Genomic DNA, 24,109 nt, shown 5'->3' with positions numbered 1-24,109 from the left:
TAACCAGAGGGAACAGCTTTTGTTAAATAAAAGTCCATGTTGCACACTTCTTCGGCAGAAGTTGTCTCACAAGGAAAATCCATCTAAGTGAATCAACATCACTAACCGTTAGAACACACACTCGATCTCTTGAGCACTCTAAAAATTTTTTGAAACTTGGGATATGGCTTAGTAGCCTTGTTGCCAGAATTGGCTTGCCGGCTGCGATTGTGTGGTGGTCTGAGAAACATTGATATTCACTTCGGTAGGATTCTGTAAATGTTCTCTTTGTGAGCCTCCTTGGGAGAGGTACATGCTCGAGTACCCGAAACTGCCGAGCTGCGATGGCTGCTGAACCTGATGAAAGCTACTTTGCTGATTCTGACCTTGATAATTGTAGAGAGTGCTTGGGGGAAGGGGTGGTGTTGTTCTCGAACCAGCTCCATAGATCCACATGGAGGGATCCTCATTTTGCTGACAAGAATTATGAGTTCAGATGCTATAGGTTCAAAATTTTATAATTATAAGAGGATAGCAAAAGGAGATTATTGTTACCTGCTGAAGGGATAAGAAATGGCTCGCTTCTCTGTACTGCTGGCTCAGAGCTTCATGAATCCCTATCGTCGTATTAGAGGCAGTTGTGTGGGTGAGGTTCAAGCCTCCGGGAATGCTAGATGAGCTTCCAAACCCTCCATAATGAGATGTGGCAGAAGCCTGGGGCAAGCTTGATGTGGGCAAGTTACTTTTGTATTGAAATTGCGAATACTTCATGCCGCCATTAGGTAAGGCAGCAGATTGATGGAATGGGCGGACCGCAGACAATGTTTGTTGCATGGAAGGCAAGTATGAGTAGCTCTGTGGTAGAATGGGATAGCTTAACAGATTGGCAAAATGCGCTAATGGAAGAGCTGGCTGAGAGTAATGCGGAACAGGAAGGGCCTGAGGGAATGCAGGGCTTGTTAGCAGAGTGGTCGTAGGCAAGGATACAGGATCAGATTGAGGAATCGGAAACATTGTGGGTTTCAAGACCTGCACAAAGCACAGGCAGCTTGTGTTACCCATCACGGAGTTGCAACATCAAAACTTAGATTTGAAAAAAATTAACAAAGTTCTGCCTCCATACATATATTAACTATACGCGCATGCGCGGTGTGTGTTTCATGGATTCACAGTGATGCAACAAAAAAGCTATGAGAAATTCCAAGTGAGATATACTACCTCGGGCATGGAAGAGGATGGTCCACCGATAGATGACATTGTAGTGCCATACCTCATCGATACATGCTGGTTTGCAAGCAAGGGAGACAAAGGATGATCAACGTCTCGAAGATGTGGAAAGCTTGCTGCTAATGTGTTGTTTTGTAAAGAATTGGGTTGCTGCAAAAATGCTTCATTAAACTACAAATATTTCTAGCAGGTAAACAAAGATTATTCAAATCACAATGCATCGACCACAGGTGGTATGAAAAATGTCAATGGAAAAGTATGCGATCAGCAGAACTTGAAGTAGTTGACATACAAGCCAATTTGAAGAGCCCTAGAAATTACAGTCAGTGTATAATACAGCTTTAATAGCCTTTTAATCGCCTAGTCATCAAACAAGACTCCCATATAGAATAATATTTTACTACTCGAAACATCTCCAGCTGACAAGTTAAGCAATTGCACAAAAGTTGCAGTACAGCTCCTAAATCATTTAGATTATGAAATTCATATCATACAACTCTAATAGAAGGTTATCCAAGTCTGGCTCTAATTTCAAGGCACGCTGTCTAAAAATAGCTTACACCAGGCAAAAACATTCCTCCTCCATGATGAACAAGATATAAAGGTGGTTTGGAGCTAGTTCTCTCAGCCAACATCTCCTCTTACCCTAATTCCAGTAGTAGCCCCTCCCAGAAACTTTAAAATTATTCACCAAACTAGAAGAAAAAAATATATATTTCTAATTTTTCTTTTTCAAGAATCCTTGACAATCAGTAAGTTGTTTATACTCAAGCCCTATAGCTGGTAAAAAATTGCACTCTTCTCCCCATTTTAACATTTCTTGGATGAAAATACAACAGCTGAGAACAAGCATAGATTTACATTTCATGTTGTACTAGGCAATACAAGCAAGTTGTACAATAGTATGTCAATAGTAAATTTTAAGAACCAATAATATAATTATGACATCAAGCCTAGAATGCATGCTTGTGACACTAGATATAAGTGATAGGGTTCAATACAAGCGATATATGGCATAAAATGGATGATACAATATAATACAAAATTTGAGTACCAGTAATTATTATAACATCGAGCATTGTATACATGTGATAAGCATAAACAAGAACAAGAAACTGTCAAAGCCCAACACTATAATCTTAATATAAAATTATATAAACAAATAAGTATCTTTAAGAGTTGAGAGCATGACTGAGTTAAGAATCAAGATATTACGTCTATAGGAACATATAAACTATAAATTCATACAAATGTATATCTGCATGATGAGATTGGTGCTGACTCGTTTGATATGAGTTAATGCTCATGTGCTACTGTTTCAGACTGGGACCAAGACTGGTATCCAAACTGAGATTTAAAACCTTGCTCTTAAGAAACTACCATTTCAAATATTTGTTCAATATGTATTGCCCTTGTAAAAGATTCTTCAAAACAATGATTTTTATTGGACAGATTTACAGACAGAAAATTCAACCCATCTATTTCAACTAAACATTTAGAAAATATGAGCAGAGTAAATCATCTTCACAATAAAAAGTAACTTAAGTGTAAAGCAAAACCAGGAATATTTGCCCACCATTAGACTTGAAAAAGGTGAAAGATTTTGTATTTGTGAATTCCCATGCAGATAGGTGTGAGCTGTAGTATTTGGCTGTGTAGAGCTTGGCCCCTCATAACTGGAAACTGATGGAAAGCCATACTCATTTGTAGCATCCAATGAACCTTCAGATTGTGAAATTGGAGGCACATCAACATTTTCTGAAGCAGTGCCAGTTATGGAAGCTACATTCTCAGTGAGAGTAGGCTTGAGCTGCTCATTGCTGTAGTACTCATGATTTCTATCAAAAGACATGGTCACAAATTAAAATTAAAACAGGACAAGTAATGGGACAAAAATATGAATAGTACCTCGAATTTGACTCATCAATTCGATAATCATCATCTACAGCTGGGGCCACTTTCAAGTTGCTTTCTGGTGGCTTTGATGAAAAGGATCTAGAAAATGCACCAGCTCCAAAACTGCCAAAGCTTAGTTGGGAACAATCTGCATTTGTAACCCTGAGATGGTCAGGAATTATTAATGCAGGGCCAGCCTTAGTTTTTGTGTTCCCCTCCTCATGTACACTTAATTGCCTTAGTGTTGCAGCAGTTGAAGAAATCTCCAAACCATCCTCAGCTGTAAAAGAAGCTTGACATGAAAAACAGTATGTACAAGAGGTAAACAATTGTGTGCTAACTTCCAAAGAAATTCCTAGCAACAGAAAGAGATTCTCAACACAGAAACAGAAAGAAAACAAAATGATCGTGTTAAACATACAAGTGCATGAATCAAGCATCAAGTCTGCTCTACCTATCAGAAACAAAATTGCTTAAGAGATCTTCAATAAAACGAGTATTATTCTGTAGACTATATACTTTCTATTAGAAATAAATACAACTTCAGAATTTTGATGCACAGTATTTAGATTAATAAATCAAAAAAATAGGAAATATCATAAATAAAGATAGTAAAGAGATAAACATTTTTGACTGGATACTGAATCTAAAGACCATATGAAATGATTATATGGGAGGATGTGTAAAATGACTTGAGCAGATACAAAATTCAAAATTTTCTACCTCAGTAAAGTTGTAGCTGCAGACCAATTTTTTGGTCCCATGGATTGAGTTCTTCATCTTTCACCACCATTATGCTCTGCCTAACATTATAACATTACTCAATCGAAAGGTAATTTAAATATCTAATAACGTTGCGTTTCACTGTCACTTTCCCTACTATTCTAATCATCTTGTGCAACATAGATCTACAAGTCCATTAGATGTGCATGCCATCTTAACCTTTTTCTGTCTGGGTAAGCATTAATTGAAAATTGAAATTGCAATAATTGTTCACAAGTTGTAAACTTTTTTGGTCCTTGTAACTCAAACACTTGTACATCAGTTCAAAAGAATTAACAAAATAGTCTCCTAGATCCGTCTTGAATTGTTCTAGTTCTCTACATCTTGTTATATGACTTAGTTTACCATCTGCTCGATATCTATTCCTTCAAATCAGAAGCAATGGCGGATTGTTAGCCTCTCGAAATTCATGACAGATCGTCTACATTTCCAACCCCTATGAAATTTTTGTTGTCTATTAGATTTAGACTGGCACATTTGCCTTTTACTCTATCCATGATGTGTTTTTTTTCTAGTAATATAGAGATCAATGTATTTGGCCCCAAATAGTTGGCATTGCCGATGGATACCTGCACATCCTGTCTTTTGATTTCTAAACTTATTTGAATGGAAAGTATATAAAACCTACTAACGAATGATGGAGATAGGATTCAAACCCAAGATATAGACAACCATTTTGAAAGTCCCAAACCCAAGATATAGACAACCATTTTGAAAGTCCCAACCAACTAAGTTAGTTCACACCTTCAGCTACAATTTCTATAGTAATCACAATTTCTATCTGTAAAAGCAATAATATCATTCTCTAAACAAACCTAAAACAGAAAAGATATGTGACCGGAAAGAGAAGGACCCTAAGTAATTAACTTTTACCTTTGTGGCAATCAAATTCAAGATCTTCAGATTGGTAGGGATTCATACTCAATAATCTCTCATCGAAATGGGAAGCATCTTCAGGCGTTTCAACATCTAACTGCCTTTCTGATGCAGATGTGGGTCTGGATTCTATTGGCTGAGGTTTAACACTTGCTCTTCCATCATGGTCTTGGATATCTTCTGAACAAATATCTATTTGCAAGTCGGCACCAACAACCATCAAATTAGGTGCTGCAAGTTCTGATGGGTTAGTATAAGCCAGTGAATCACCAGTTATCTCTGTAGTAGTTAACACACTTTCTGCAGGTTGTTCTTCGACTAGGGACCACCCGTCATTGGAAATGTGATGGTGTTCAGCAGTTCCAATGCTGTGGCTTTTATCTGAAAAATGATTAGTTTCTTGAAAGGAGTCTACTTTTTCTTCTGATTCTGATGTTAGAGCTGTAGCAAAGGATTGTTCTGCATTGTGGTTTGACACGTTTGTTATTGCTGCATTGTGTGACCTGTAGGAATTTACACTTGCAACAACAGGCACAGTAGGATGTTTCCTGTCAGGTCTGCCCCTCTTGACAATATCAGCCATAGAAACATGTCCTGGCTTCCCCAACCAACCGTTTTGAAAACTAGATGAAAATTGCAAAGGTGTAGAAATTCCATCAGCAATGTTTGTTTTCTGCATTGTATCTTCTATGGGAGCAAAACTGCTGCAAGAAAGTAAAGCTGCCAATAAGATCACTGAAGCCCCACAAAGTTAAATCATTGCTTCAGTAACATTAGGGCAAGAATAAGATCCAGGAAATCATATTCTCAGTGTACACTTCTACAGTAAAATCATTTAGCTATCATTAACAGACTATACCTAATTGCTATTATGGGACCTTGATAAACAGATAGGATGCAATAAATGTTTTGTATGTAACCAGGAAAAAAATGATAGATTAAAAGATGTAAGAGGAACAAATCAGGGAGGAGAATCCTCTTAATAGCAACCAAGCTAAGCATGTGTCTTCCAAAAAATAATTTTTTTAAAGGGAAAAAAGAACAACATAATCTAAAAATTATAGGATCTATTTACTCCAATGTCATCAAACAAGGAATACTACAATATTTTATGAATAATAATAAAATAAGAGATTCAGACCCTGATCTTGGTTAAATGAATCAAAGTTTTTACCTCCTTATGCAATGTGTTAATTTTATTCCTGAATATTAAGGAAGAAATCACCTTTCGACTGTTGGTCTTTTTGTAGGATTTATTGTTGTTGCCGATTCCACAATTGACAAGACAGCAGCAACAGTAGTACCATTTTGTTTCTTGTGCATAGGTTTACTTTTACCAGCTCCGTATTCTATAGAAACGTGTGAGAGAAAAAGATAAATGAAAGAAAAAATAGCATCATAAAAAAAGGTTAAACTGTTAAATCATACCAATCAAACTGGACTGAGAAGATGTATTATGGCCCCTACGATCACTACTACCCTTAGATCCCTGACCTGAATTGGTGTTGACTGTTTGAAATCTAGTTTTCGGCAACTCTCTAACCTAAAGAGTGAAATAGAATAACAAAAAAAAAACAGACAAACAATGAAGTTTTAACTTTGGAGATCAAACAATAGTTAAGAAATAAGTTAGGAACAAGCACAAATCATAAAGTTACCATAGTAAACTGATAGCCTATAAAGTAGTAATTCTAAAAGTAATTGTGAATACTTCGCAAAGGAGCCAAGCGCAGTGCATAAGTATAGTCAACAGTCAATGGGACAATTAGACAGCGAAACATGGACAAAGTGTGATCACCATCATCATCATTATCATCAAGCTATTTTTGCCCCGACTACTTGGGTTGGCTACATGAATTTGATCTCTCCATTGAACTATATAGAAGACCGTATCATAAATAATATTCTTTTTTCATACCGTCTTAATAATGTATTTTCTCTTTTTCTTTATTAGCTATTAGAGTTACGTCTAATTGCTCCTAGATAGTAGTATAGTAAATTGGATTTTCTTCTAATAATTTCACGCATGATCTTAGCATCCTCGTTTCTGTTACATTAACCTTTTGCACATATCATTTCCACACTGTGCAATATTAGACTGAATGGTATGCAATGAACATTCAGGATTTCAGAAGGCATTCACCATTTCAACCACTCACTTTGTATCCTGATAATAATATGTTCACCAATATCTCATTATTTAATAAAATCTCTAAGATATTTAAAAAATTACAAAAATATCATGTCCATCCAAGATATCTAAAACGCAGAGAAAGAGTACTGGAATAAAATAATGATGGCAGTATATCTAAAATCAATTTGAGAACCTACAAGAAACATTAAATATTTAATGATCCTTGAAAAAGAATGATCAATAGCAGGTATAGGTTAGTACAACATGACATGTGATAATTAATTTACAAACAAAATATAAGCCAACCTCCTTTTTCTTGTCACGCTTGCTTTTGACCTCCTGAAAAGTATCTGCAACACATATCAACACATATCGAAGGATATTTATGCAAAAGCTAAAATCAACTATAATTGTGAGCATATGACATAAACATTTCATCAGACAATGTACTGCTGAACTAAACCTGCCATTGTCATTAGCAATAAATAGAAAAAAAAAAGATATTCAAATTAAACTGGTTGTATGTTGCAAATGGCCAGCAGAAAAAAACATGCATGAGATCTTAGTCAAGAAGTGAAAGATAACATGTTGTGCTTACTCAATATGGTAACGCTCTGGCAAATCTTTTTCAAATAATATTTTCCCCCCAAAACCCAGTACTCCCAGTACTTAAATACTACGTGTAACTCTTATGGAAGATATTGGCTAGTATAATTCTTATCACTGATACAGTTTAGTTTCTCTTATGGAAGATCTTATTTAGCAAGGAACCTTAACATGATGCAAAATATTGTCACCATATAGCTGTGAAATAACTGAAAGCCAACAAAAATAATACAAGGTGATAACATGTAGTCAAATGAGTTCAAAAGAATAGCTGAAACGCAGATGGAAGCACCTGTTGAGGAGCTAGTTCAGGACCAGTTAAAACAGTTGTAACAGCTCCATTACCAGAAAAACAAGGACCACGAAGGTCTGTAAGGAATCAAAGAAAACTAGATCTCAAGTGGAGTTTTTCAAATTTTGTTCCAGTACATCGCTTCCATGTGCCAGTTACTCTTTTCAACATTCTAAGCAAGGAGATAATATACTCCTAAGATAGAAAATAGTCAACTACATGCATATTCTAGATTTTTTTTTCTTTTTGAAAGCAGTTGGCCAAACGTACGTCGACAGCACAGCAGTTAGAACGAGCATCACAATCGAACAGAAATTTCAGCCTGATTATTCCTAGTTCGAAGTAAAGTCTTTCCTTTTCTCAAACTCTTGCCTTGACTAACAAGTACTAGTATAGCAAGCATAACAAAAGCAGAAAAACAACCCATGTTACGCATTTTAATCAAACTCAGCCGCAAGACTTGATTCTTTTTCCCCCTTATATCAAAAAGGAAAGACTTGATCCCAAAAACAACCACACAGAATTCCCAAGAAAACCAACAGAATTAGTGAGAGCCCGTTCGCAATTAGAAGAATAAATTGACAGCGAGAAAGGGCACCTTGGGATAGGAGGCGCTGGACGGTCTCATTAGGGTCCATATTGCACTCGCGCAACATGGCATAGATCTCCGGTTCGGAGCAGTTGACGATTTCCTTAAGACTCTGCACCAATTTCCTCGCCCCCGACGGGATCGTCGACGCCTGCCCGTTCACCCTACCTCCAGTTCCGGCTCCGGCAGCACTCATCCTTTGTCTCCCTCGTCGGTGCGCTCTTCCTGGTGCCTATTCTCGCTCTGAAGCAACGCAAAGAGGAGGGAAAGCGAAAGTGAAAGAGAAGCGCAGCCGTGGGCGTGAGCCTCTTATATCATCTCCTCAGTCCTCTCCACCCACTGCCACACCCAAAACCCTCCTTTCTTAAATAATATTTTAATATATATATATAATTTTTCCAAATATTTTTTATCAAATGTATAGTGTGAATATCTTTTATTTTTAATAATAATTTTAAAAATGTGTATTCACATTAAGGTAGAGGTTAAAACATTTTGATAATGTATATTTGAGATAATTTTTTAATTAATGAATTTATTTACAATAGTAATCACTATCAAACTCATCTCCCAATACACAAGCTCTTATCCTCTTTGCTAGATTCATTGCCTTAAACTATTCCACTAATTGGTTTTACCATTATAGCTTAATAAAAGGTAGTTTGATTAAATAGGATCAATTATTCAATTCAAGCAATTATGCATCGATTAGATTATTAAGAAAATAAATAATTCAACGCAAGGAATTCATCAAGATAAAAAATAGAATTATCAAAGGATATATTTTTTTCATTTATTATCAAAATGACACTTTATCCTGCCTCTACATATTTTATTTTTCATTTTTTAATCTTTTACATTATTATAATAATTACAGATTCATATCTACTATATAAATATAGTAGTTGTGGTTCTATAAGTGTTACATAATTATAATAGTTATAATTTCGTGTCTGTTACAATTATATAATTTATAACCATTATGATCTTGTAATTATTATAATATAATATTAATTAATATTAATTAAAAATAAATGATCTATATTGTAGGAATTATGATTTATAATTATTATAATATAATGTTGATCTATGTTAATTAAAGCATAACAATTTCACTCTTCTGTTATACAATTTCACTTCTTCGTATAACTTAACTCTTATACAATTAATTTCACTTTTCTACTATGCAATTTCACATTATGCATAATAATTTAACTCTCCTGTGTAGCAATTAATGTCATGTTGATTAAAAATAAGATATCTAATTATAATAATTATAAATTATAACAATTATAATATAATTTATTTATGTTGATTAAGTTAAAATATACAAGTTAGAGTAGTTATGAATCTTTCCATGTTATAATAAAATGTACTGATTATGCGGAATATGACACCTTTTAATAATACATGACAAATATATTTCAATATAATTTTTGCCCAATTGAATTCACATTTAATTTAAAATTATCAATTGGTTGCAGATTTCCCACGCGCTACCGTCCCTTCCTGAAACGGCGGGGCGATCAGTTGACCTGCTTCTCCGTCACGCTGCTGAGTAAGCACCATGGGACTCAGGATTGCGTGCACGCCAGCAACCAGCACCAGCCACGACGACTAATCAGCGAGCCGATATCCGTCGCACACCTTGTGATAGCGATCTTTGTTTAATTACGGGACCCACACAACTTCAATGCTGTCTCCCTGGCGGACCCGCTACCGCCCAGCCCGCTACCCAATCGCACGTGTTGGGCGTGCCGTTCCGGTTAGCAAATATCCACGGATGCCTTCCATGGCACGTCTCGCTGCTGCCCGTCCAACGGTTGATATTTATCCGGTTGAAATATCGGGCGGTGGGTAGAGCATTATCCATCGAAGATGTCCATCTAACGGTTCCGATTGCTTCGACGGAAAGATCCGGCGGCGGATAGTGATATTCGCCTAGATAATAGCACCCCCGACGACAACGCCAAGAGCGGGCGCGCTTCTGCCAGTCATCGCACTCCGTTCTTTCTTTCCCCTTTTCCCCAAAATCTTGATTCCTCAAATCGGTGAGTTTAATCTTTGCGTTTGATTTTACTTGCTTGAAATTTGTGACTGGAACCATCTGTAAGTAGAGAAGATTTGGATTTCATTGATTGTAGTTTTCGGTTCGATCGTTAGGCGATGGGCACGGGACGTAGACTTGCAGCAGCTCTTCTTCTGCTCCAGATCCTTCTTCTTCCGTCGGTTCTTCCAGCGTCTTCCGATGGTTTGGTCAGGATCGGGTTGAAGAAGAACCCCTTGGGTGAGAACGACAGGCTGGCGGCGCGGTTAGTCGGGGACGAGCGACGATCGAGGTGCCAGAAGCACGGTTTGGGACTTGGGAACGGGGGAGACGCGGATTCTGACATCATTTCTCTCAAGAACTACATGAACGCGCAGTACTTTGGGGAGATCGGTATCGGCTCCCCCGCTCAGAAGTTCACCGTGATCTTTGATACCGGAAGCTCGAATCTGTGGGTTCCTTCTTCCAAGTGCTACTTCTCGGTGAGTCGAATACTTTAGTTCTTCGTAGAATTAGTAGACAGCTTCGGACGCTTATTGTTTTTGACATGGTTTTACTGTATTATTTTTTTCCTTAATTTGTTTGTGCAGATTGCTTGCTTTTTCCACTCGAAGTACAAGTCAGCCAAGTCCAGCACCTACCAAAAGAATGGTCATTTTCTGATTCATGTCACTTGATTTGAACAAATTTTACTTGTTTTAGATAATTTACTGTTTTCTCTTTTAACTCATCATGTTTTCTTTCTAAATTCTTCCTCCGATGTTGCTTTTGCATCGGTCGATCAGTAGATATAAGTGCCATGTTAGAAAAAAAAAATTCTTCCACACGTCTTGTCCAACTGACAAAATATTTGCTGTTAAAAGATTTGCCATGGTTCTAGCTGTCTAAATTGGACAGTAGGTTGCTGAAGTCGTTAAAATTACAAACCTAAAATACATGGTAGAACCGTTTGCAAAAGGCGATATACAACTCTAATGCCAGTGCTGAGCTGGACCAGCTGGTTGGCATTCAGCATTTATTAACTCATCATTTTTTGACACCGTTTCAAGTTGATCTTAGTTATATTGGAATCTCTCATTAGAGAACTGTGGCTTCACTATAACACATATATTAAATGTAGCCAATGATATTACATGATTCACAAAAGTCAATTGTATTGTTTGTTTCACATTAGAAAAAAAATGCTAACTTTTTTTTTCACCAAGCAGGGAAATCTGCAGCTATTCATTATGGATCTGGTTCAATTTCTGGGTTTTTTAGTGAAGACCATGTAACAGTTGGCGATCTAGTTGTGAAATCTCAGGTCTTGATCTCAAACACCTATTCCATTTGTAACATTTGTTTTAATTGAAAATCGTAACAGATTGGTGTTCTTCCATCTAATTTAAAGCACACAAATATTTCAGGATTTTATTGAAGCTACTAGGGAACCTAGTGTTACATTCCTGGTGGCAAAATTTGATGGCATACTTGGACTTGGGTTTAAGGAGATATCAGTTGGGAATGCTGTCCCTGTGTGGTATATATTTCTCCAAATATAATATTGTTTATTTACTTCATATTTTATACAACTGTTATTCTCTTTGTATCTTTTCTGCAGATGATGTTCTCTTTTTTTTTTTTCTTATAAACATTGCTACTGTGAACCTGGGGTTGTTTATCTTGTTTTGTTAACACAATAATGGTGCATATGAAGGATCATTTTGATAAAATTAAATCTAAAAAGGATCCACTTGTGTCTATAAATTTCTGAACACTTACCCACTTACTGTGGTAATCTTTTTTTTTTTCAAATATAATATACCCTGTTTGGCATGTTACCTTTGTTATATGTTTTGTCTGCCTGGCAATTCTGATCAGATTCTTTTCTGATATCTAATTTTTGTTTCTTCAGTAAACCCCCTAGTTTAACATGTTGCAGATATCAAAGTTGATTATGGGACTGCTACTTTGTCTCTGAACAAATTTGCAATTTGTTGTACTATTGCTCCTTATATGCAATATTTTGAAAACCAAACCGTGATTGAACCAGTAAGGCTAACGGATCATTGGTTTGACCAGTCAAAGTGGTCAAACCAGTCAGCCAGAAAAAATAACACTATAGGTATTATATATTTTTGTGTACAATATTTATTGCATATGTATTTATAACAAAATATAATAATGAATCTAATATTCTCAAAAAATGATGTCACAGGTATCATTTACAACTTTTATAGATATAATAAAACCTATTTTATACAAGTCTGTGCATGAAATATTTTAATTAGTTATTTAAATGTTTATAAAATTTATATATAATTAAACATTAATGAAAATGGCAAAAATAGGATAATAACATATATAAATTTTATTAATATTTATATAACAGTAGTTAATTGGAAAAAACTAAAAAAAAAAAATAAACATTGCACACATAAATGGACGATGGTAGGATGAATTATGGTATTCTTTGAGAGAGAGTAGAGAACTATCCATCAAGTTGAGAACCCAGTTTGCATAAATATACGGGTTCCCGATTATATGATGTTTCTACTAGATAACTTCCATTTTTTCTCTTCAGCCAGAATAGATTTGCTGATGGTTCCTGGTCGAACCTGCGGTTCGGCCTGGTTTTAAAAACACTGCTTTTATGTGTGCTTGCACCCACCGAGAAATCTGAAGTTCTCTTTGATAATTGCATTGTAGTAGTTGCTTGCACCATGAGTGGATTAGTTTAATGATATATGGTTGTCAATTACATGCTGAATAGTTTTGAGCAGTTCCTCCTCAAATAGAGTGGGTTCACTTTCACTCTCTATGTAAATCATGCCTAGAGACGAAGTCAACATTTCTTTTACTATTTGACAAAAATTGCTTATGAAGTGAAAGCAAGGTTTCCATTATTTAATGTTGCCTCTGTAACTCTATCTATAGGTATAACATGGTTGAGCAAGGTCTTGTTAAGGAGCCTGTTTTCTCTTTCTGGTTCAACCGAAATGCTAATGATGGAGAGGGTGGAGAACTTGTATTTGGAGGAGTGGATCCTAACCACTATAATGGCAACCACACATATGTTCCTGTGACAAAGAAGGGTTATTGGCAGGTATAGTCATCAACCCTTTTTGCCTTTTCTAATCAACCTTGTGCCTGATAATCCATACACCTGATGTCTGAAATTTTGCCAAATACTTTCCTCCTTTTGACAGTTTGAGATGGGTGATGTGCTTGTTGATGGAGAATCAACTGGTATGACTTATTGGTCCAATTCTTTTAGTTTCCATGATCTTATTCTGTTTTCTTATTCGTGGATTGTGTATATTAGGGTTCTGTGCTGGTGGATGTGCTGCCATTGCAGATTCAGGAACATCTCTAATTACAGGCCCAACAGTATGTATAGCATGTGCTTATTTACTAAAAAGATTCATCTTTCAACTATTTGTTTCTGAAAAGTATTCTCCATGACTTCATCTACTACACAATTGTTTTTAATGATGTGTTCATAAATAATTTGATCTTAAGTTGTGATGTTCCTCATTCCATGGTATTGTTTTGTGGCTTAGATCTCATCTTTTTTGATTGGGACGGGATATTGCTGTTTAGTAATTTGCTTGTTGGATTGGATAATGCAACATTTATCCCTATCTTGTCATTCAACATTTGAAGTCTATTAGCTGTTTTGGCTTGCTTAAGGGCTATGCCTCGGTAGGAATTCACTGTTAATGAGCTATTTATGTCTATGCTTGTCATGGATTTTTACATAGTTTATATTTTTCACAAAGAAGGTGTGTTAGTGATACACTGATAACCCAGTTCCATAGTTTGAAATTTGCTAAATATTGCCTATTTAATTTGTGATTGATCAAAATTTTAAACCTTCAATCTTATGGATTTTCTGCATTTCATTTACTTTTTCTCACTGTCCATGTTACTATACTTCTTTTTTATGAAAACTTTTTTAGGCTGTTGCCTTTTGCTATCAATGTAATTGAAGATACAACAACAACAATCAAGTCTTTACCCACTAAGTGGGTTGGCAATGTAATTGAAGATAATGATGGCAATAATTAGTTGAGTTCAAAAGCTAGTAAGATATATCTTTCATGAAGAAAGCTCATAAGAAAGGCAATTTATAATTGGAGGTGGTTTGTTTAGGACTCTTTTATGTCTCATTTCATACATTTAAACAAGCCTAGACCTTGTTGTCAATAAACTATGATGTATAATCAGATAGTTGCATCTCAAAATTCATATTCAAGTAACCAGTATAGTTCTTCTGTTGCATGGTATCTAAGTCGCTCTGGATAATCTGCCAGTCTCATGCAATTCATGCAGTGTTAACAGGCATAATTTGTGACAATTGAAATATGAATTTTCGCCAGTTCTGCTCATGTTGCAGTTATATGAAATTAATGGTAACATATTTGTCGCATTGTGAGTTATGGATGATGAATGCTGGAAGCTACTAGCAACTTGCCCATCTTTGACTAATTTTCCTATGTAATGCTTAAGAGGAAATGATATTCTTTTGCATTTTAATGCTTGTGTTTCATGTTACTATTAGGTTGTTTGCATATGGTTCTATCCATAGGTAGCTGTGTGCTGTCTACTAATTTAGCATTAAATTCCTTTTTTTTTTTCTAGAACAACAATCAATTATAATATATCCTGAAAAATTCTGCAGACTGTCATCGCAGAAATTAACCATAAAATTGGAGCTTCTGGTGTTGTTAGTCAAGAGTGCAAAGCAGTAGTAGCTGAATACGGCCAACAGATTTTGGATATGCTGATTGCACAGGTTTGCAGCATAGGTTTCAAAAGCTCAATGTGTTTAGATGACCTTGCTGACTAATCTGATGAATTAAACCATCTGTTTGGCCTGATCATTTTGCAGACTGAACCGGCTCAAATTTGCTCTCGTGTTGGTCTGTGCACATTCGATGGAACTCGCGGTGTTGGGTTAGCATTAAATGAATTGTTTTATGTTCTGAGTGCATCTTATTTGCTTTTTACAGTGATTCCTGAACTTTTGCATTTTGTTTGCAGTGCTGGAATTGAGACCGTGGTGAATGACAATGCTGATGTATCAGCTGGTCTGCAAAGTGATGCCATGTGCACTGCTTGTGAGATGGCAGTTGTATGGATGCAAAACCAGCTGAGACAGAATGTTACTCAAGATCGTGTTCTGAACTACATCAATCAGGTATTGCTACGGTGGATCATGAACTAATGGCATAAGAACTATTTGTGTTTTTCAATTGATGCATTGATCTTCATTTCAGCTATGCGAACGACTGCCTAGTCCCATGGGAGAATCTGCTGTAGACTGTGGTACTATCTCATCCTTGCCTGGTGTGTCTTTCACGATTGGAAATACGATATTTGAGCTTACAGCTGATCAGGTAAACTTGGTTATGACCTTTTCTAATCATACCAGAAATCAATATAATGATTTGCAATCACTCACGCATCCTTGTTTCTGTCAGATAGTGACTTTATTAGTGATTTTGGGCTCTCCATCCCACATGCTTAGTAATTTGATATGGAATTATACTCTCGTACAGTTCGTATAATAAGGCTTTCATCTTGTTTGCTCCTTCCATCTCACTTTTTCTTGACTTGTTTGTTGGGAGTGCAGTACGTTCTCAAGGTTGGCGAGGGTGATGTAGCTCAGTGCATCAGCGGGTTCACAGCTCTGGACGTGCCACGCGGCCCACTTTGGTTCGTCTATCCTGCTTAACAGATTTGCAAAGATCACACACATCCTTCATGGTCTCCTAACTCTAAATTCCAAATTTCAGGATCCTGGGAGATGTCTTCATGGGAGTTTATCACACTGTCTTCGACTATGGCAACTCTCGAGTTGGTTTCGCCGAAGCAGCTTAATAGTTCTGGCTGTACAAGGCGAAGACAAATCCCTGCATGTATATAAAAAGGGGTTAATAGTTCCTTAGCTGCAAACAAACACTTTACTCTTTAGACATTACGTGTGCGTGTTTGCCTAGTTCGGCAGCGTACTACTGCTCCATCCTATTCACGAAGTGATGGCTCGCTATAAACAATGGCCAATGCTGTGTAATGCTACTTGTTACCTTGTTGCTGCAGTCTTGTAACTTGACTTTTGTTTGCATAAAAATATATCAATATCATAACTAGCCAAGTAATAGAATTGGATACAATATGCACATAACGATATAAAGTGACTTAATGCCGTTGACTATCGATGTGCTTCCAATAAAAGATATTTAATTGAGAAATGAGTTGGGCCGGTCCTCAAGTCCACGAGTTAAATTCGGCCCGTCGAGGAACAGATGAACCGGTTGACCGGTTCTTACCCGAGTCGCGAGGGAACCGGCGCGGCGTCAGGGGCCCGGTGGACTTACCGCTCCTTGAAGCGGTCAGAATCTGATCACCGTTCCCTCCTCGCTTTCTCGTCGTCCCACGACTCGTTTGACTCGCGCTATGGCTCCACGCTTCTCCTTCCTTCCCGCATATCCCACTTCGCCACGCGTCCCGCCCGCTACGACTTCACTCCGTCTCCCCGAGTCCTTCTCTTCGACATCAATAAAACCCGAAGCCTCCCCCAATTTTCCATATCGAAGACTTCTCCTTCTCCCTAGTCTTCTCGTCCATGGAGATCAGCGAATCGTCCGGAAAGCGATCGTCGTCGACGGACTCCCTGGTCTCATCCGGCGACGTTGCTAATGCTGATTTCTCCTCTGATGGCGTCGAACTTTTCCCATCGGCAGCGGTGGATTTCTTCGCCAGAGAGGCAAAGAGTAGTCACCCATCCAGATCGGCTATGACGGATCATGATATGCCCGATCTCAATCTGAAGAAAGAAGATCTCGCCATCAATGTGAGTTCATTAATTTGTAGGATGCCTTTCTTTTATCGAATCGATTTATTGTTGATCTTTTCATCTGAAATAGATTGGTTTCCGAGAATTATTTGCTCCGAATCATCTGGTACTGGGTCGAGCGGCGGCGCACATTGAGAACGAGAATGTTAAGAACGAGGTTAATTGGGATCCATGTTTTCACTAATTCATCATTCATGTGTGAGTGATAGTTGTGATATTTTTGTTCTTCTTATGGGGACAGTTAGAATTGGTTCGAGCAAAGCTTGCGCGTTCGATAGAGGAGAACCAGCGGCTGAGGGAATTGCTCACCGACGTAACCCACAAGTACGAATCCATGCACGATTACTTCGTCAAGCTGTTGCAGGAACGCGACGCGAAATCTCATAAGGTGGGATTTTTTTTTTATATATAATATAATCTGCAATCGCCAATCAAAATCGCAAATTGCTGGAATTCGAGCGTTTCGTCGTTCAATTTGAGTACCTCCTCTTTGACCAGGTCGGCAATGAAATAGTGGACGTGCCAAGAGAGGAGGAGCAAGAGCGAGCCGGAGGTGCCACCGCTGTGCCGCAGCAGTTCATCGATCTCCGATCGACTTCTCGGACGCTGCCTAAGGAAGAGTCACACGACACTAATCTCGCTAATCTCGACGCCGAGGAGGTGCCGAGTGCCAAGCAAATGGTGAAGCAACAACAACAACCGGACCACGAAGCAATCATCAAGAAGGCTCGGGTCTCTGTTCGAGCTCGATCCGAAGTAACAATGGTACTTACACTAGTCCTCATACCGCCAATTCGGTAAAATTGATCAACTCGATTGTAAGCATCTGATTCGATTAGATAAACGACGGCTGCCATTGGAGAAAGTACGGCCAAAAGATGGCAAAAGGAAATCCCTGTCCTCGTGCTTACTATCGCTGCACCATGGCGAGCTCATGCCAATGCCCTGTTCGAAAACAGGTAAATTTCGGATGAATTGTAATTTTCTGCGTCCATCTTTCGTTCGACTGGAGCTTGTTCTTTGAAATTTCGACTTGTTTGTGGTGTGCGTACAGGTTCAACGGTGTGCGGAGGACCGGACGGTGGTGATAACGACCTACGAGGGAGCTCACAACCACCCGCTCCCTCCGGCCGCCACCGCCATGGCGAGGACCACCTCGGCGGCCGTTTCCATGATGTTGTCCGGCTCCACGTCGTCTGCTGCCGAACAAGCATTGATCAAGTCCGAAAACGGCAGTCTGCTCGCTCAAGCAATCCTGCCTAACTCGTCGTCGACTTCGAGCATCGCGATGATTTCTGCCTCCTCCTCCTTCCCGACCCTCACGCTCGACCTCACCGGCACTCCCGGCCCGCTTCGCCAGCAGAGGCCGCTGGCGATGCCCCAGTTTCAACTTCAGTTTCCCAACGCCGGCTGCGGCGGCGCCGCCTCTGTTTCCTCGCCGCAGTTCGTCGGCGGCCACCACCACTCGTCCCGTTTTACCGGGTCGCAGATGTCAACAGGCGGCAGTGCCGGCGCGGAGAGTCTGAAGCCGAGGTCTCTAGCTGAGACAGTAAGCACCGCGACTGCTGCGGCGATCACCAACGACCCCAACTTCGCCGCCGCGCTCGCCGCCGCCATCTCCTCCTACATGCACCGTAAAGGCGATCACGTCGGCGATGGTCAACAACAGGCGACAGGGAGTGAATCAAATAATAACTATTGAAGATTAGCGAATTTCATTGATTCGTTCAATAATCATCACTGATTCTTGTTCTTCAGTCTAACTATCTAGCTAGGAACAAAGACAGGATATAGTTAGTTGGATCGTTGGTCTTCCTCAATTCAGTTCATTTGTTGAACGTCGCAGTAATATTCATGAACCATGCAAAGTAATATCCTTAATTTATCGACTCATTGTGGATAGTGAAACCTTATCCACGTTAAACCGCTCCTGCCACTGGAACAGAAGCCCATGGCGGGCCTGCTGCTTCCCCCTTCCAATGACGCCGTCGCTTCACCGGAAAGAATCAAGCCAATTCGCGCCGACATGATCAAGATCGGTCTTGTCCGCGACGCATTCGCCTGGAACGCCATGATCCGAGCTCTCTCCCACAGCCGCAACCCCGAAAAAGCCCTCCTTTTGTACTGCCAAATGCCGTTCGAATCGCCGACGATCAATTCCTACACCTTCCCGTTCTTGCTCAAGGCCTGCGCGGCTTCGCCGTCTGTGGACACTCGGCAAGTCCATTGCCACGTCGTCAAGCACGGATTCGCCGCGGAGGTGCACACGGCGAATGCGCTCCTCCACACCTACGCGAGATCGGGGTGCGTCGACTTCGCTCGCAGGGTCTTCGACAGAGCCGTGTTCCGAGACGCCGTCACCTGGAACTCCATGATCGATGGATACGCGAGGAGTGGTAGGCTGAACAGTGCGCGCCAACTGTTCGACTTAATGCCGAACAGGAACGTCGTATCCTGGACGACGATGATCGCCTCGTACGTCGAGAGCTGCCTCTATAAGGAAGCCTTGGAGCTCTTCCGGGCGATGCAGCTGTCGGAAATCAAACCGGACGTCAAGGCGCTCACTTGCGCGCTGACTGCGTCTGCCCACCTTGGCGCGTTGGATCAAGGGAGATGGATTCACAATTACGTGAGAACAAAGCGCTTGCGATTGGATCCTGCTCTGGGATGTGTTCTGGTACACATGTATGCAAAATGTGGCGAACTCGAAGAAGCAATCAGTGTGTTTGACAAAATCACTGAGAGAAATGTTGCTGTGTGGACTGCAATGATCGCAGGGTTTGCTGTCCATGGATTTGGAAGGAAGGCTCTTGATCTCTTTGTTGAAATGGAGGCTGCTGGAGTTAAACCGAATCACATTACCCTCACCAGTGTGTTGACAGCATGTAGTCACGAAGGATTGGTGGAGGAGGGAATAGCCATCTTCAAAAAGATCACAAGAGGTTACGATATGAGCCCATCGATGGAGCACTACGGATGCATGGTTGATCTCCTCAGCAGAGCAGGAATGTTTAAGGAAGCAGAGGACTTGATCTATAGCATGCCTTTCAGACCAAATGCTGTGGTCTGGGGAGCACTGGCCAATGGCTGTCGAATTCACAAAAACATTGAGCTCGGGAAGCGCATGGGGAAGATATTAATTGAGCTGGAACCTGAACAGAGTGGTCGATATGTGCAGTTGGCTGGCATTCTTGCAGCGGAAGGTAGGTGGGATGAATCCGTAGCAATGAGGAAGCTGATGAAAGAAAAGGGTGTTCCCAAGCTTCCCGGGTGCAGTTCGATCAGCGTGAAAGGAAGCATTCATGAGTTCACCGTTGGAGACCGATCGCACCCTCAGACAAAAGAGATTTATGCGGAGTTGGAGAGAATTTTGACAAGGTTGAAGGAGGAAGGATATGTTCCATGTATAGATAATTTGTTGCTGGATTTGGAGGGGGAAGAGACAGAGACTGCAACTGGATGGCACAGTGAGAAATTACCATTAGCACTGAACCAGGAACATCAATTCAGATAATGAAGAATATAAGAGTGTGTTCCGATTGCCATACTGTGAGCAAGCTCATTAGCAAGGTTTAGGATCGAAAAATCATAATGCGAGACAGGGTGATGTTCAATGTATTTGTAAATGGCACTTGTTCATGTAAAGATTATTGGTGAGTTTTGCCATAGTAACACCACCTCCATGAACAGCTCTAACCTCACCAAACGAAGCCTCTCAGCGCCCATCTAGTAAAGATCTCATCTCTCCAATTCTCTTCCTCATCTGATAGTGTGTTGAATGTAGTATAGTTTTCAGCAAAAATTGTTATTTATTCAAGAAGATTATGATTTTAGCAAATAAATTCCTTTATATTGTGCTTTCCTTCAATTTTAGAGACCATATCAAATCCTGATCACTTGGTATTATTGTATTACCATCAAACTCCTACCAGAGAAGTATATATAGTGAACCATCACAATATTACTTGGACAATGATCTGACCACCAAACTTTTTTATATATCCTTGTCTGTCTTGGATTCTAGTTTTTTGTTATCCTTGAAATATTTACTGTATGATTCTACTGATACTTTCCCGCTAAGGAAGTTCTTTGTCAAGTGAATCTGCTACAGAATTTCCTGGAAAGTGATATCGAACTAATTAACTCTGGAAGTAGACTTTTACTTTATGTTTTTTTTCACAAAATAAACAAGGGAACTAGCACTGAATCAATTTATGTTGGCTGGCTAAATTTAGTCCACTACTCAGTTAGCTACCGAGCATCTTGAATCACACTAGAAAAGGGACCACCCTAGAGACAAACCCACCTACTAAGAATCTAACCATTGCTTTGTGATGGTGGGCATGGGAAATGACAAAGATTTCCAGAGTCAACTGGAATCTGTATCTAAGGAGCCACCTCTTTGCACCAATCCTGATTCCTATAAGGTTGTTTCACCATCTCTTGCTCTACCAATGATCAAATAGCAGTTATATGATGCGCCTTCGTATGGATCTGAACCTTCCACATCCTCAAACTATCATAATTTTTAGAATCTGCACAGATCATCAAATGTTTTGTAGGCTTGACAATTGCCTTGTTAAGCCATAGGCAGAGAAACCTTCATTTTACTTTGTTTCAATGCCCAAAAGAGTTTGTTTACTTTCTTTTGACAAAGATTCTGTTGGATGGAGTTTGATATATATGATGGTTGCTTACAGATTTGGGGTGTAGGCCATAATTAGTGATTCAGCATTGATTAAAAAAAGTTGAGAATACTATGTCTGTTTCCTATGTTGCTTAATACAGTTCTTTTGCAAACCAAATTGTAATTCCAACAGCGAAGGGATTTTGCCTGATGAAAATATAGAATCCATTGTAACTATGTCTTTCAGAGAGTTGGAGTTGTTTTGGTAGTTATGACATCATTATAGTTATTGTTCAAGATCAAAATAAGTTATATCAAGCTGAATGTTTGTAACTAAATTTCTAGAACAATATACAAGCATGAGAGTAGTTTTCTAGATTATGTTCTCGTTGCCTGTGTGCTCTGATTTGCACAAGTAGTTGCAAGAATAGGTTATTATTCGATAACAATTATCAATATATCTTCATGCTTCCTAGGGTTGGGTATCTCAAATACTGCTTATATTGCCTTTTTAATGGACCAGCAACTTGACAAAAGAACCCTCTTAGATCTTAAACAATACCGAAGAGGCAAATTGGAATCAGCTTGCAGCTAACTGGGGTGGGCTAAAAAATGGTCCAACTCCAAAGATTTAGGTCCTCCCGATCCATTTGAAAGCTACAATAAGGAATCTTGTCATGTTGACAATTATTGAACTTGATCATTTCTCCTAACTGTTCTTGGATATTGATTCTTCTCTCTTATTTTCCATCCTGCATATGTGGAGGTTTAGAAGCCTTACACAGAGTTCAATGAGGGATAAGATCCATGCGGATGACATGAAAGAGTTCGAACAAATGCGTCTCAGTGACGAGGATGATGACGAGTCGAAATGTGGAAGTTTAGGAGCAATATGTAAGAGTTGATGGACAAGGTATATTTTGTGGGGAGGTTCATACGACAAGTAGCTGAGTTAGCACCATATCAATTGATCTTTTGGCATGCAAATCTAACTTGAAACTGAGATTACTTGATCAAGATTCAATCGGCATATGGTGCATTGGCATGAATCCATTCTTAGTGTGCTATACTTGCAGTTTGTGTTAATTTTTCTAATGCTAAGTTTATGTTTCATCTTGCTATCCATTAACACTCTGTCAACACCATAACTATATGATTCTAGTTAGCAGACATGGCTAGCTTTGTCTAAATTAGAATTTCTATACTTGAATAAAGAATCTCCTTGAAACATCATCTTCAGATTCTATTTCAGAATCTATTATTCTGGAATCTGACTTGCGTGGACCTCCATGTAGCATTCTATTCTCCAATGTAGCCCCACACTGCCCACACACTCACCCCCCTGTGCATATAAGAAGAGGCCAAGGCCATGCCATCTGACAAGTAACACATCGAAATAGTTTGATTACTTATTAGATTGCCAAGAGATCAAACACCATTCTTAGTTGTTTTAGAAGAGAGATCATATTGATGGCATCGAGCTCGGTTAACTCACCGTGGACCGAAAAAGAAAACAAGATGTTTGAGAAGGCATTGGCATTGTATGACAGGGACACGCCGGACCGATGGCACAAGATTGCCCGTGCCATTGGCGGGAAGACGTCGGATGAAGTGAAGCGCCACTACGAACTGCTTGTTGAGGACATTATGCGTATCGAGGCAGGGCAGATGCCTTATGCTAATTACTTCTCCAGCCGCAAAGGTATATATGATCATTATCATCATCAACACCGTGTTTTCTTTAATTATTTGTGGTCATTTTTGTTAATAGTTCATAATCCATGAGACAGAAATGAAACATATTGGTTGCATTACGTATGCAATATATTTGTAGTAGCTAAAGACAAGGCTTTCAATGTACTACCTGCAGCATGAAGCTGCTTCTTTTGAGGGTCACTTTCAGAAACTCTTTGGGATTCTGAAAGCAATTGTTATAATGAATATTTTCAAGAACCTTTTGCTGCCTTTAAGTTAAAGTGCTTAATACCAATTAATGAACTCTAATTGCTTTTATGCAGGCTGAAGCAGCTCGACAAGAGCACAACTGGAAAGAAGAAAGCAATATGCATGATAAATAGTGTATTAATTTATCTTTTCTGGATGTCAGAAAGCAGAATCTCATAGGATCAGATATGTTTGTGGTATATATCTACACAAACTAGAAGCTTGTATGTACTATATAATATTTAAAATAGTGTTGTGTACCTGCTGT

General features: G+C 39.0%; 5 protein-coding genes across 6 annotated transcripts; 4 read left to right on the top strand and 1 right to left on the bottom strand.

The window, feature by feature from the left end:
* LOC141835485 (uncharacterized) lies at positions 1–8,702 on the bottom strand. Its single transcript, XM_074722905.1, has 10 exons — positions 8,392–8,702; positions 7,202–7,245; positions 6,190–6,304; positions 5,987–6,110; positions 4,759–5,465; positions 3,115–3,382; positions 2,783–3,044; positions 1,198–1,356; positions 535–1,008; positions 1–453 (listed from the first exon to the last, which is right to left on the bottom strand). The coding sequence occupies exons 1-10, from the start codon at positions 8,576–8,578 to the stop codon at positions 169–171; spliced, it is 2,625 nt and encodes an 874-aa protein (XP_074579006.1). The 5' UTR covers positions 8,579–8,702; the 3' UTR covers positions 1–168.
* Positions 8,703–10,329: 1,627 nt separating this feature from the next.
* On the top strand, positions 10,330–16,560 carry LOC141835717 (aspartic proteinase oryzasin-1-like). Of its 2 annotated transcripts, none has more exons than XM_074723091.1 (14): positions 10,330–10,433; positions 10,527–10,911; positions 11,020–11,080; positions 11,638–11,732; positions 11,836–11,948; positions 13,346–13,514; positions 13,618–13,657; positions 13,734–13,798; positions 15,093–15,206; positions 15,303–15,367; positions 15,455–15,611; positions 15,691–15,810; positions 16,047–16,129; positions 16,210–16,560. In XM_074723091.1, exons 2-14 carry the CDS (start codon positions 10,549–10,551, stop codon positions 16,292–16,294), a joined length of 1,530 nt encoding a protein of 509 aa, XP_074579192.1. In that variant the 5' UTR covers positions 10,330–10,433; positions 10,527–10,548; the 3' UTR covers positions 16,295–16,560. The 2 variants fall into 2 exon arrangements, with proteins under 2 accessions (XP_074579192.1, XP_074579193.1); XM_074723092.1 differs by having other exon boundaries at positions 10,336–10,433; positions 10,546–10,911.
* A 457-nt stretch (positions 16,561–17,017) lies between these two features.
* Positions 17,018–19,534, top strand: LOC141835833 (WRKY transcription factor 6-like). Its single transcript, XM_074723211.1, has 6 exons — positions 17,018–17,267; positions 17,341–17,427; positions 17,512–17,658; positions 17,769–18,035; positions 18,110–18,229; positions 18,325–19,534. Exons 1-6 carry the CDS (start codon positions 17,040–17,042, stop codon positions 18,970–18,972), a joined length of 1,497 nt encoding a protein of 498 aa, XP_074579312.1. The 5' UTR covers positions 17,018–17,039; the 3' UTR covers positions 18,973–19,534.
* LOC141835832 (pentatricopeptide repeat-containing protein At5g66520-like) lies at positions 19,222–21,090 on the top strand. Its single transcript, XM_074723210.1, is given in 2 exon segments — positions 19,222–20,746; positions 20,749–21,090. Coding segments are annotated over 2 exon segments (1,704 nt in total). The 3' UTR covers positions 20,928–21,090.
* A 2,257-nt stretch (positions 21,091–23,347) lies between these two features.
* Positions 23,348–23,920, top strand: LOC141835566 (protein RADIALIS-like 3). Its single transcript, XM_074722961.1, has 2 exons — positions 23,348–23,599; positions 23,916–23,920. The coding sequence occupies exons 1-2, from the start codon at positions 23,368–23,370 to the stop codon at positions 23,918–23,920; spliced, it is 237 nt and encodes a 78-aa protein (XP_074579062.1). The 5' UTR covers positions 23,348–23,367.
* The last annotated feature ends 189 nt before the right edge of the window (positions 23,921–24,109 follow it).

Source organism: Curcuma longa, chromosome 10 (assembly GCF_044706935.1).
Source record: "Curcuma longa cultivar G26 ecotype Majalengka, Jawa Barat chromosome 10, ITB_CL_G26_1.1, whole genome shotgun sequence".
NCBI lineage: Eukaryota > Viridiplantae > Streptophyta > Magnoliopsida > Zingiberales > Zingiberaceae > Curcuma > Curcuma longa.
The sequence above is the reverse complement of the archived record's forward strand: the minus strand, read 5'-3'. Positions and strand labels throughout refer to the sequence as shown.

Excerpts from the sequence above, each read along its gene's own strand:
- LOC141835717 (XM_074723091.1), top strand. The coding sequence starts at position 10,549 with ATGGGCACGGGACGTAGACTTGCAGCAGCTCTTCTTCTGCTCCAGATC. Across the intron at positions 10,912-11,019 it reads CTTCCAAGTGCTACTTCTCG|ATTGCTTGCTTTTTCCACTC; the intron begins GTGAGTCGAATA and ends TTGTTTGTGCAG. Across the intron at positions 13,658-13,733 it reads TGTTGATGGAGAATCAACTG|GGTTCTGTGCTGGTGGATGT; the intron begins GTATGACTTATT and ends TGTGTATATTAG.
- LOC141835566 (XM_074722961.1), top strand. The coding sequence starts at position 23,368 with ATGGCATCGAGCTCGGTTAACTCACCGTGGACCGAAAAAGAAAACAAG.
- LOC141835833 (XM_074723211.1), top strand. The coding sequence starts at position 17,040 with ATGGAGATCAGCGAATCGTCCGGAAAGCGATCGTCGTCGACGGACTCC. Across the intron at positions 17,268-17,340 it reads AAGAAGATCTCGCCATCAAT|ATTGGTTTCCGAGAATTATT; the intron begins GTGAGTTCATTA and ends CATCTGAAATAG. Across the intron at positions 18,036-18,109 it reads CTCGATCCGAAGTAACAATG|ATAAACGACGGCTGCCATTG; the intron begins GTACTTACACTA and ends TGATTCGATTAG.
- LOC141835485 (XM_074722905.1), bottom strand. The coding sequence starts at position 8,578 with ATGAGTGCTGCCGGAGCCGGAACTGGAGGTAGGGTGAACGGGCAGGCG. Across the intron at positions 6,111-6,189 it reads TTCTCAGTCCAGTTTGATTG|AATACGGAGCTGGTAAAAGT; the intron begins GTATGATTTAAC and ends ACGTTTCTATAG. Across the intron at positions 454-534 it reads ATTTCTTATCCCTTCAGCAG|CAAAATGAGGATCCCTCCAT; the intron begins GTAACAATAATC and ends AATTCTTGTCAG.